Source organism: Leucoraja erinacea, chromosome 2 (assembly GCF_028641065.1).
Source record: "Leucoraja erinacea ecotype New England chromosome 2, Leri_hhj_1, whole genome shotgun sequence".
Taxonomy (NCBI): Eukaryota; Metazoa; Chordata; class Chondrichthyes; order Rajiformes; family Rajidae; genus Leucoraja; species Leucoraja erinaceus.
The window spans coordinates 103,806,172-103,818,874 of NC_073378.1; the positions used below are offsets into that span (position 1 = coordinate 103,806,172).

Consider the following 12,703-nt stretch of genomic DNA (forward strand, 5'->3'; position numbering starts at 1 on the left):
GGGAACAGAGAGCAATGAAGATGGATAATGTAAAAGGATCAAGCAGATATCCCATCATTAAAACTGAAGCTGCAGTGGATTGAACAATAATCAATAGCAAAATTCCATGGATATTGGAAATATTCATGAATCATTAGGGACATATATGCACATTGTGTCTTTGCTATATATGACCACAGGTGGCCTATTAAAGGGCCTGTCTCACGAGCATGCGACTGCATGCGGCAAGCGCGACCAAACAGGAAGCGGGGGCCGCGTGGAGGTCGAGTGATCCCCATACAGGGCCGGTCCCACCAGCATGCGACTGCATGCGGCGAGCACGACCAAACCGGAAGCGGGGACCGCGTGGAGGTCGAGTGATCCCATATGAGTTGACGTGAAGTTCGAGCGAAGTCCGCGGGAAGTTCGTGCATGACGTACGGCATCAAGACGCTACGTACGGCATCGAGAAGCTGCGCACGTCCGTCGAGGCGGTGCGTACAACCTCAATGCGGCTGCGGGCCGGCAGGCCGTTGCCACGTGGAATTTTTGGACAGTGTCAGTTTTTCGGAGCCCCGTGCAATGTCGGGACCAGCTCCGCACAAATCCATACGGCTCCGGCGATCGAAGTGGGATCGACCCCTTCCACCCCTGCAACAGTTCCAGCTGCTATGGTCAGGCAAATGCCTCCGTTGCCATGCTGTGAGAACGGAGAGGTTGAGAAGGAGATTCTTCCCAGAGGCCATTAGGACTGTAAACTATCTCACCAGGGACTAACTTTTACTGTACCACTCTACTGCTTTTTTAAAAAGTACTGTTTTTTCCCTTTTTCCTTCCACCCACAATATTTAATGTAAAATAATATGTGATTCTGTTCCATTCTATTTGTAGTTTGTTTGGTTGTTTGGTTGTTTGTCTTTTTGCACAAAGTCCACGAGCATTGCCACTTTTCATTTCACTGCACATCTCGTATGTGTATGTGACGAATAAACTTGACTTGACTTGACTTAAAATACAAGTTAAGAGCTGGCTGTGGGATGAGAAGGGACAGCAATTCATATCAAATTTCTTTCATGCCAGCTTGTCGAGTTGAGAATTCTTTTTATCATTTGAAATAGCTTTCTGCCATTGGATACCTTTAGCCTTCACCGTGCAGTGGGGAATAGAGGGAGAGGAGGGCAGTGGGGAGGTTAGGGCGTATAGTGGTGGGGATAGAGGGTGGTGAGGAGTAGGGGATAGAGAGATAGGAGGGGGGGGTATGGAGGGAAGAGGAGTTAAGGAGGGAGGGAGTGACTGAGGGTAGGGGAAAGGAGAGGGAAGGAGAGAGGGAGGCACTTGCTGGCTCTTCACTGGAAAACTTGAACAATAAGAACGTACGTCATGCAGTTTTTCATCAGCTGCAGCTCGACATTCAATGCCCAAACTTGTTATCAAGCTGAGGGTGTAGGGTTACAACCGCTCCCTATGTAAATTGATCCTTAACTTCCTACTTGACAAACCACAATCAGTTTGAATTTATATCAACATTTCCTCCTCGACAAACCATCAGCACGTCAGCACTTCAGAACTGTGTGCACAATTCCTTGCTCTACTCACTACACTCAAGATCGTGTAGCCAAAAACAGTTGCAACATCATCGTAAAATTTGTCAATGATATCACTGTTGTTGGATGAATAATGGATGCTGGAGCATATGAGAGAGATTGATAATCTGATGGAATGGTGCCAGAGCAACAACCCAGCTCTCAACATCAGCAAGACCATGGAGTTGATTGTTGACTTTATGAGAAGGAAGGCGAGGATCTTCATTGTTAGGTCGGCAGGAGAAAGAATCAACAACCTCAATTTCCTGTGCCTGTATAACCTTGAAGGTCTGTCCTGGGCTCTGCACATTGATACAATCATAATAAATTCAATCAATGCCTCAACCTTCTTAGAAGATTGAGGAGGTGTAGTATGTCAGCCAATACTCTCCAGAACCTCTCAAGGTGTATGTCTGAGAACTATTTGACTGGTTGCGTCATGACTTGGTTTGGCAACTCAAGCACCCAGGATGAAAAGTGGTGGACACCTCCTGTTCCATCATGGGCTCTAACCTCTCCACCATTGAAGGGATTTATAGTAGGCTTAACCTTAAAAAGGCAACAAGCATTGTCAAAAATCCGCACCATTATGGCCATGCTATCTTTTCACTCCGACCTTTGGAAAGAAGGTATGAATGTGAAAATGATGACCAGCAGGTTCAAGAATAGCTTCTTCCCAACAACCATCAGGCTTTTGAATACTACAAAACACTAACTAAACTATGAACTATAGATTGTCTTTAGTTGGATTAAGGACTTTTGGCTATTTTTGCACTAATATTGGGGTTATTAATTTATTGTTTTTTTCTGTTCATTATACCTTATCTATGAGTATTTTGTTTACAGACCTGAAAGTAAGAATGTTATTGTTCCGTTGTTGACTTGTATGTGAATCAGCAATCTTGACTTGAATATCATTTTGCTGTGCTTAATTGTGAAAAACCAGATAATATTGTTATGAAATTATATTCCTTTATTAAAGCTTGATAATCACAGTGAAAGCATCGCTTCACAAATTCAACATGGATTTGATTTTACACAGATTGAAGTGATCTCCATAGATCGGAGTTCCACTCCATAAATACATGGTGATTACTACGAGTTCAGGTAGATGCCTCAGGGCAGGATGATCCAGAAAATTAAGATGCACGAGAAAGGTGGTGAATTAGTAGAGCATAGTGGTGGAAAGGTGCTTCTCTGACTGGAGGTCTATGACCAGTGGGGGTGTTCCACAGGGACCAGTGCTGGGACCTCTGATGTTTGTGGTATATATAAATGGCTTGGACGGAAATGTAGATGGGCAGATTGGTAAATCTGCAGACAATAGATAAATTGGTGGAGTTGTGGATAGTGAAGAAGGTTGTCAAAGGATACAGCAAGATTTAGATCACTTGCAGATATGGATGGAGAATGGAAGATGGAGTTGAACCCACACAAATGTGATGCGTTGCACTTTGGGAGGTCAAATGTAAGAAGAAAATAAATGGCAGGACCCTTAATAGCATTGATGTATAGGAGGATCTTGGGGTCTAACTGCATATCCCTCTGAGAAGATAGGGTGATAAAGAATGTATATGGCATGCTGGCCTTGAGTATAAGAGTCAGGAACTTGTGTTGCATTAAATTTTGGTTAGGCAACATTTGAGCAATTCTAGTTGCCCCATTTTTTTTCTATCATTCTGCCTCTGGAGGATCTACTATATTAACATTATATTTTACTGCTGCACAATATATTTGATTATCATTACCACCTTTCTTCCCAATGCCCACCACCCATCCCTTCTGAATATCTTTCCTTTTCATTACCATTCTTGCCCTATCAAAAGCTATATTCCTCCTTTTGAAGGAGGGTTTCATCCCGAAACGTTGCCTATTTTCTTCACTCCATACATGCTGCCTCACCCGCTGTGTTTCTCCAGCATTTTTGTCTATTGCTCAATTCTATCATTATTTTCAAGTTGTTTCTGTTATTATATCCTTCTTCACAGATTCCAGCAATTTCCTTTCGCTAACATTAGGCTAATAGATAAGTAGTTCCCCTTTTGCCCCTGTCTTCACCTCCCTGAACATTTACTAGTTAATGCTATGATCCCTATTATTTGATGAATTCATTTGACTATCTTCCACTAATCTGTGGTTCCAGTCTTTTTGTAAAGCCATTTTTAGTAAGTAATAATCCTATTGGACTAATGCATGTCCATTGGTACAACTGTGCTTCCTTTGGTCTTCAGTAGAATTGTCCTCTTCTTCAGATATTGCACAAACTGGTAAAACCTTGTATCCAGCATTCCAGTAATATGGAATCCAACCGGCAGATCCTGGGAAAAACCTTTCAAAGATCTGACGGTAGAAATAGCGTTGCTTTGTATTTGGTGAATTAAAAGGAAACCTTTCTGCTGCATTCTCAAAGTGATGGTCTTCAACCTTAATCAATGGAATGTTAATTAATTATTTGCTTACATTTTCATGCTAGTAATTTGTTGCACAACACCCAAATCAAATAATCACGAATTTTACATTCCCACTAAAACGGTTAAATATAAAGAATAATTGATCAACAATAAACTTTCCTGAGGAAATCAACATAATTAGTGTTTGACAGACACTCACGTGGAACAAATTAAATGCGTATTATTATGACCATTGGACAACTAACTGAGACAAACCAAACTAGAAATATATTTAAACATCTTCAGATTCTCATCTATTAAACTTAAGGATGTTAAATAGAAACTGGAGTAAACATTCATGGTAGCTAAACTAAGCTTGAATCTTAACTCGAAGATAGACACAAAAAGCTGGAGTAACTCAGCGGGACAGGCAGCATCTCTGGAGAGAAGGAATGGGTGACATAGAAACATAGAAACATAGAAATTAGGTGCAGGAGTAGGCCATTCGGCCCTTCGAGCCTGCACCGCCATTCAATATGATCATGGCTGATCATCCAACTCAGTATCCCGTACCTTTCTCTCCATACCCCCTGATCCCCTTAGCCACAAGAGCCACATCTAACTCCCTCTTAAATATAGCCAATGAACTGGCCTCAACTACCCTCTGTGGCAGAGAGTTCCAGAGATTCACCACTCTCTGTGTGAAAATTTCAGGTCGAGACCCTTCTTCAGACTGGTTAGGGATAAGGAAAACGAGATATATAGACGGTGATGTGGAGAGATAAAGAACAATGAATGAAAGATATGCAAAATAGTAACGATGATAAATATGCCATTGTTAGCTGTTTGTAGGGTGAAAATGAGAAGCTAGTGATACTTGGGTGGGGAAGGGATAGAAAGACAGGGAATGTCGTGGCTTCCTGAAGTGAGAGAAATCAATGTTCACATCACTGGGCTGTCAGCTGCGCAAATGAAATATGAGATGCTGTTACTCCAATTTGGGTTTGGCCTCACTCTGACAATGGACGAGACCTAGGACTCAATCAGTTATGAACTTCCAAAATCGTATGTAAGAAATGTAAATCAGATACAGGAATGAAGTTTAAAATTGAAAAGATTATGCAGGTAACATGCAACACGATAGGTTGTATTTATGGAGACAGGGAAACGGTTAGCGTTACGGGTTGACGACCTTCATCACAACAGACCAATTGTTATACAAATGGAGATGGATGGTTGCCCGAAATTCTTGGATGCATTCTTGTGCCCAGGAGTCGATAACTATGCCTATTCAGAGAATGAAATAGTTCCTCATGCTTATGTTAGACCTCATAAAAAAAATGTCTCAGAGGATAAACAGAGAGAGGTCAGTTGGAACTGGATGGAGAAATTAAGAAAGCTTTTAAGAATGAATTCATTTCCTTGGAGTCATAGATGTGATGCTGTTCCATTGCGTTTGTAGTTTGTTTGGTTGTTTGGTTGTTTGTCTTTTTGCACAAAGTCCGCGAGCATTGCCACTTTTAATTTCACTGCACATCTCGTATGTGTATGTGACGAATAAACTTGACTCGACTTAAAATACAAGTTAAGAGCTGGCTGTGGGATGAGAAGGGTCAGCAATTCATATCAAATTTCGTTCATGCCAGCTTGTCGAGTTGAGAATTCTTTTTATCATTTGAAATAGCTTTCTGCCATTGGATACCTTTAGCCTTCACCTTGCAGAGGGGAATAGAGGGAGAGGAGGGCAGTGGGGAGGTTAGGGCAGTGGGGAGGGGGAGGTTAGGTATAGTGGTGGGGATAGAGGGTGGTGAGGAGTAGGGGATAGAGGGATAGGAGGGGGGTATGGAGGGAAGAGGAGTTAAGGAGGGAGGGAGTGACTGAGGGTAGGGGAAAGGAGAGGGAAGGAGTGAGGGAGGCACTACCGACTGCGAAGGGCGGTGAAGGACGCAAAGAGTAGGTACAGGGACAAGATGGAGTTACAGATGGAGCAGCAGGACACCAGAAGCCTGTGGCAGGGGCTACGGATTGTAACCAACTACCAGAGCACCCCTCCCTCATCTGCAAGTGCCGGCACCTCCCTAGCTGATGACCTGAACTCCTTTTACACTCGTTTTGAGACGGGCAACATCACCCCAGGTCTGCCGACTATCGACAATACCGCCAGCGGGCTGGCTACCGAAGCTGAAGGGAGGAATGTGCACACATTCTCGCTGTCCGAGCACGACGTGAGGAGGGCACTGAAACGGGTGAACACGAGAAAAGCTGCAGGCCCCGATGGCATCTCGGGGCGAGTACTCAAGTCCTGTGCTACGCAGCTAGCTCCAGTGCTCACTACATTATTCAACCTCTCCCTGGACAAGTCCGTGGTCCCTGCCTGCTTCAAAAAATCCATCATTGTACCGGTACCTAAAAATGCCTCCCCAGCCTGTCTGAATGACTACCGTTCGGTGGCCCTTACCTCGGTAGTCATGAAATGCTTTGAGAGGCTGGTGAAGAATCATATCTGCACCTTCCTCCCTCGGAACATGGACCCGTTGCAGTTCGCATACCGTCCGAACAGATCCACGGACGATGCGGTCTCCCAGGTCTTGCACACCGCTCTCTCCCATCTGGACAGCCAGAAGGGGGGCTACGTGAGGATGCTGTTCATAGACTACATTTCAGCCTTCAACACGATAGTCCCCACCAGACTGGCCGGGAAGCTAATGGAATTGGGGCTCAACACCTCCCTGTGTGCCTGGGTCCTGGACTTTCTCACCGCCAGGCCCCAGGTAGTCAAGATGGGAGGGAATACATCGGAGTCCCTCACCCTGAGCACAGGATCGCCCCAGGGTTGCGTCCTCAGCCCCCTATTGTACTCCCTGTACACACATGACTGTGTGGCTAGGTTCAGCTCCAATTCAATAATTAAGTTTGCTGATGACACTGTGGTGGTGGGCCTGATCTCAGACAACGATGAGAAGGCCTACCGGGAGGAGGTGGCTGATCTAGCACTCTGGTGCCAGGATAACAGCCTCCTCTTGAACATCAAAAAAACAAAGGAGCTGATCATGGACTTTAGATGGGCACATCATCCGAGGACGTACACTCCATTGAGGATAAATGGGGATCCTGTGGATAGGGTGAACTGTTTTAAATATCTGGGAGTCCACATCTCTGAGGATATGACATGGGCATCACACGCGCCTCAGCACTCGTGAGTAAGGCAAGGCAGCGCCTTTACCACCTCAGGCAATTAAGGAAATTCAGAGTGTCTCCGAGGATCCTCCAGTGCTTCTACGCAGCGGCGGTGGAAAGCATCTTGTCCGGGAACATTACCATCTGGTTTGGGAATTGCTCTGCCAAGGACAAGAAGGCTCTGCAGAGAGTAGTGTGTTCGGCCGAACGCACTATGGGAACTTCACTCACACCCCTGCAGGAACTATACAACAGGAGGTGCAACTCCAGAGCAAACAAAATCATGGGAGACCCCTTCCACCCCTGCAGCGGACTGTTCCAGCTGCTACGGTCAGGCAAACGCCTCCGTTGCCATGCGGTGAGAACAGAGAGGTTGAGAAGGAGTTTCTTCCCAGAGGCAATTCGGACTGTAAACGCCTATCTCACCAGGGACTAACTATACAGAACGTTTTTTCTTCCACTATTTATTATGTAAAAGAATATGTGTGTTATGATTGTGTTTATAATTTGTTTGGTTGTTTTGGTGTTTGTCTTTTGCACAAAAGTCCGCGAGCATTGCCACTTTCATTTCACTGCACATCTCGTATGTGTATGTGACAAATAAACTTGACTTGACTTGACTTGCTGGCTCTTCACTGGAAAATTTGAACAATAAGGACGTACGTCATGCAGTTTTTTATCAGCTGCAGCTCGACATTCAATGCCCAAACTTGTTATCAAGCTGAGGGTGTAGGGTTACAACTGCTCCCTATGTAAATTGATCCTTAACTTCCTACTTGACAAACCCCAATCAATTTGAATTTATATCAACATTTCCTCCTCGACAACCATCAGCACGTCAGCACTTCAGAACTGTGTGCACAATTCCTTGCTCTAGTCACTACACTCAAGATTGCGTAGCCAAAAACAGTTGCAACATCATCATAAAAGTCGCCAATGATATCACTGTTGTTGGATGAATAATGGATGCTTATGTTAGACCTCATAACAAAAAAATGTCTCAGAGAGAGGTCAGTTGGAACTGGATGGAGAAATTAAGAAAGCTGTTAAGAATGAATTCATTTCCTTGGAGTCATAGATGGAGTATCAGAGTAAATGTTAGGAAGCCACTGAAAGGTTTCGTTAGTGAAGTCAATATCAATGTTTCAAAATCACGATCAAGTAAGCAATAGAAATTGGCATAAAAGACAAAAAAATTATAGTAAATGGTGAATAAAGTAGAGATTCAAAAACAGTTGTTTAAAATTGTGGAACCTGGAATGTAACCCCACTTTTTAAAAAGGGAGGGAGAGAGAAAACGGGAAATAACAGACCAGTTAGTCTAACAGCAGTCGTGGGGAAGCTGCTAGAGTCAGTTATTAAAGATGGGATAGCAGCACATTTGGAAAGTGGTGAAATCATTGGACAAAGTCAGCATGGATTTATGAAAGGTAAATCATGTCTGACGAATCTTATAGAATTTTTCGAGGATGTAACTGTGGATGTGTTATATCTGGACTTTCAGAAGGCTTTCGACAAGGTCCCACATAAGAGATTAGTATACAAACTTAAAGCACATGATATTGGGGGTTCAATATTGATGTGGATAGAGAACTGGCTTGCAGACAGGAAGAAAAGACTAGGAGTAAACGGGTCCTTTTCAGAATGGCAGGCAGTGACTAGTGGGGTACCGCAAGGCTCAGTGCTGGGACCCCAGTAATTTACAATATTTATTAATGATTTGGACGAGGGAATTGAATGCAACATCTCCAAGTTTGCGGATGACACGAAGCTGGGGGGGGCAGTGTTAGCTGTGAGGAGGATGCTAGGAGGCTGCAAGATGACTTGGATAGGCTGGGTGAGGGAGCAAATGCATGGCAGATGCAGTATAATGTGGATAAATGTGAAGTTATCCACTTTGGTGGCAGAAACAGGAAAGTAGACTATTATCTGAATGGTGGCCGATTAGGAAAAGGGGAGATGCAACGAGACCTGGGTGTCATGGTACACCAGTCATTGAAAGTAGGCATGCAGGTGCAGCAGGCAGTGAAGAAAGCCAATGGTATGTTAGCATTCATAGCAAAAGGATTTGAGTATAGGAGCAGGGAGGTTCTACTGCAGTTGTACAGGGTCTTGCTGAGACCACACCTGGAGTATTGCGTACAGTTATGGGCTCCTAATTTGAGCAAGGACATTCTTGCCATAGAGGGAGTACAGAGAAGGTTCACCAGACTGATTCCTGGGATGTCAGGACTTTCATATGAAGAAAGACTGGATAGACTCGGCTTGTACTCGCAAGAATTTAGAAGATTGAGGGGGGATCTTATAGAAACGTACAAAATTTTTAAGAGGTTGGACAGGCTAGATGCAGGAAGATTGTTCCCGATGTTGGGGAAGTCCAGAACAAGGGGTCACAGTTTAATGATAAAGGGGAAATATTTTAGGACTGCGATGAGGAAAACATTTTTTACACAGAGAGTGGTGGATCTCTGGAATTCTCTGCCACAGAATGTAGTTGAGGCCAGTTCATTGGCTATATTTAAGAGGGAGTTAGATGTGGCCCTTGTGGCTGAAGGGATCAGGGGGTATGGAGAGATGGCAGGTACAGGATACTGAGTTGGATAATCAGCCATGATCATATTGAATGGCGGTGCAGGCTCGAAGGGCCGAATGGCCTACTCCTGCACCTATTTTCTATGTTTCTATGTCTATGATACAGCAGTAGGGCTGGTGGAAGCTGATTCAATAGTAGTTTTCAGAAGGTAATTGGATAAAATTTGGAGGGGAAAGGGAAACAACGGAGGAATGGGATTAATGGGATAGCTTTACTAAAGAGCTGGAAATGCATAATTGAAAAAAATGGTTCCTTCCATCTGTTATATTCTGAGAAATTACATAATGAGAATTGATCTAAATTAGACTTCCTGAACATTTTAAATTGGCAATCTTTCTTCAGCGCATTAAAATTGATTTCTAGCTTTTTGCTTTATAATTAGAAATAATAACAAGGAATTACTTATGAGGTAGACAAGGTACTTTATATTGACGCCCCTTTCTTCTTTCTCCATTGTCTTGGTCCCTTTTCTAACAAGATCTTGCGAAATGTAATTAGTGATCTATTCGTTCAGCTATAAATAAGTGCAGTGCACTGATTTTCACCAGGAACAATTTGCATACCTGAGTTTCCACATAGTCCTCCAATATGCTGTACCATGTCCTCTTGACGGAAGAAACCCCTTCACCAAAAGGCATTTTCGGTCTCCACAGTATATCACGTGGTATGAGGTCCGTGTCTTCAAATGACTTGCGTAGAATACATTTTTCTATTCCGTTCTTAACATCAATGAAAAGATTGTGACACATCCAATGTATATTTTAACCAAGGTTACATTCTATGGCTCAATGAGAGTTTGAGTACCTTTGGTGCCCTTGCTTCTGGTGGAAGTGACAGGAAGTAGGATGCAAATTGATGATCCAAAAATGGAACTCTAACTTCCAACCTAAGCAAAAACACAACGTGTCACGATTACGAAACATGCATTACTCAAGATGTTTGAAAAATGTACCATCCTATGCACAGTTACGTTAAAACGTATAAAAAGTAGAATAATATTTGTTGTTATGGGTTTATTTGGATTTTCTTTCTACTATTTGAGCATAAACTCAAAATTTTTGAATCTCTCAATTGCACTAGAGGATAAAATTTCACCCTTGACTCCTTTTTCTCGTCGGGTGTCAGGGGTGTCCGTTGGGGGACATTGCAAACAATTTGAGGAGCTGGATTCCTTAAAAATCTCCACACACAGTGAAGGCAGATTACAATAGTGGAGGGACTGCAGGGTGGAATCTGGAGCCAAAAACACACTGCTAGAAGAGCTCAGTGGGCCAGGCAGCTTCTATAAAGGCAGAGGGATGATCAACCCTTCAGATCGAGGCGCCGCATCAAGACTGAAAGCGGAGAGGGGAGAGAACCAATATAATGAGATGAGAGGTAGGGGATGAGAAGGGGCTGGCAGGCAATATATAGAACCATGGGATGATGGAGGTGATGGATAGATGGCGCATGGTGGGGAGAGGGAGGGGTGGAGTTGGGATATAGTAACTGGTGGATAAAATATATAAACTGATAAGAAAATAAATAAAAGGTGGTGGAGGGGCAGATGAAGCCAGATGCTGGAGGGGAGGGTGAAGTTAGAGACAGTGAGCACAAGGTGACATCCGGTAGGCGGCGCGGCTCTGGCCAGCAGCGGCCTCTGCAGCCTGTCCGCGTTTTTATTATTTTCTGTCTGTGTTTTTATGTAGTTTTTGTTATTTTTGTTGGGGGGCTTCTGCAACGGCGACTCTCTCCCGCACTGGAGACCCGACCTTTTCTCCCGAGTTGTGGGGTGAGGCCGACGAGAGCCCCTGAAGAGACCGGGGCCTACATCACTGCCGTCCTGGCCGCGGGCTGGAGCGGTGGTGGAGCGCTGCTGCTGCGCGGCTGCTGCTGCTGCGAGTCGGAGGCTGCTGCTGCGGGTCTGGGACTCACCAACATCCCAAGACCTTCTCCCGCCCGAGTTGCGGGGTCGCGAGCCCTGGAGCGCACACATCACTGCCCGCGCGGCTGGAATGGGCCGGCTTTAATGGCACGCCGGGGGCTCCAAATCAAGCCATCGCCTCGCACCACCCGGGGGCTTTAATGGCCGCGGGACAATCGCCATCGCCACTGACTTTGACTCTGACATCGGGGGGGAGAGAGTGCAGTGGAGAGATAAGTTTATTTGGCCTTCCATCACAGCTATGTGATGGATGTTTATGTTAAATGTAATTATGTTGTGTCTGGGGTCTATTTGTGTGTAATGTATGGCTGCAGAAACGGCATTTCGTTTGGACCTCCAGGGGTCCAAATGACAATTAAATTGACTCTTGACTCTTGACTCTCTCTCTTGACATGGAAACACAGAAGTTTGCAGATGCTGGAATCTGATAAGTTAGGGCGGTGACCATCACAGGTAAAGGTGGGATGATGGACATATGGAACAACATGGGGAGGGGAAATGAAACCCAGTAGGGTTATTGCGTGGAGGATAAGCAGATGGAAGTAGGTGGGGAGGACTATGAATCTGGGAAATAGTGGAATGCAAGAGGGATGAGGGTGGAAAAAAACAGGAGGAAGGTGAGAAGCCATATGGATCAGAAGGGGAGAGGAAAGCAGGCAGGAAATGGAGCTTATCTGAAATTGTACAGTTTACTATTCATATTGAATGCAAGGTTTATAGTCAAGGTTAATAGTCAAGGTTAACAATAGTGTTTGGGGTATAACCTAGACTAGTGTTAAAATGTTGACTTATGATCTGCAATTAATTTGTGTTGTGCTTTAATTCCTGTTTCTACATGCTGATAAAGTTTTTCTTGTGTGTATCACCCACATTTTACTAGTCTTTTATCTCATGGTTACTGATGAAAAACAGGAAGAAAAAACTACCCGTGTGCAGCAGTAATCCTATCAGAGCGCAGGAGATCAAAGAAATACATGTCCTTCAGAAGTCTTGTACTTTCTTCCGCAGCTGCCTCAGCTGATGGAATCTAGAATATGATGGTTTGTCAAAGAATGAA

General features: G+C 44.2%; 1 protein-coding gene across 1 annotated transcript in view; it reads right to left on the reverse strand.

The window, feature by feature from the left end:
* Window positions 1-1,363: 1,363 nt before the first annotated feature.
* Window positions 1,364-12,703, reverse strand: part of asns (asparagine synthetase) — a 41,074-nt gene continuing 29,734 nt past the window's right edge. Inside the window, exons 9-12 of the mRNA XM_055662299.1 lie at window positions 12,573-12,673; window positions 10,527-10,608; window positions 10,286-10,441; window positions 1,364-3,986 (exon numbers count right to left, since the gene is read on the reverse strand). Coding sequence (XP_055518274.1) covers window positions 3,741-3,986; window positions 10,286-10,441; window positions 10,527-10,608; window positions 12,573-12,673 — 585 coding nt within the window. The 3' untranslated portion in view covers window positions 1,364-3,740. The remainder of the gene's footprint in view (window positions 3,987-10,285; window positions 10,442-10,526; window positions 10,609-12,572; window positions 12,674-12,703) is intronic.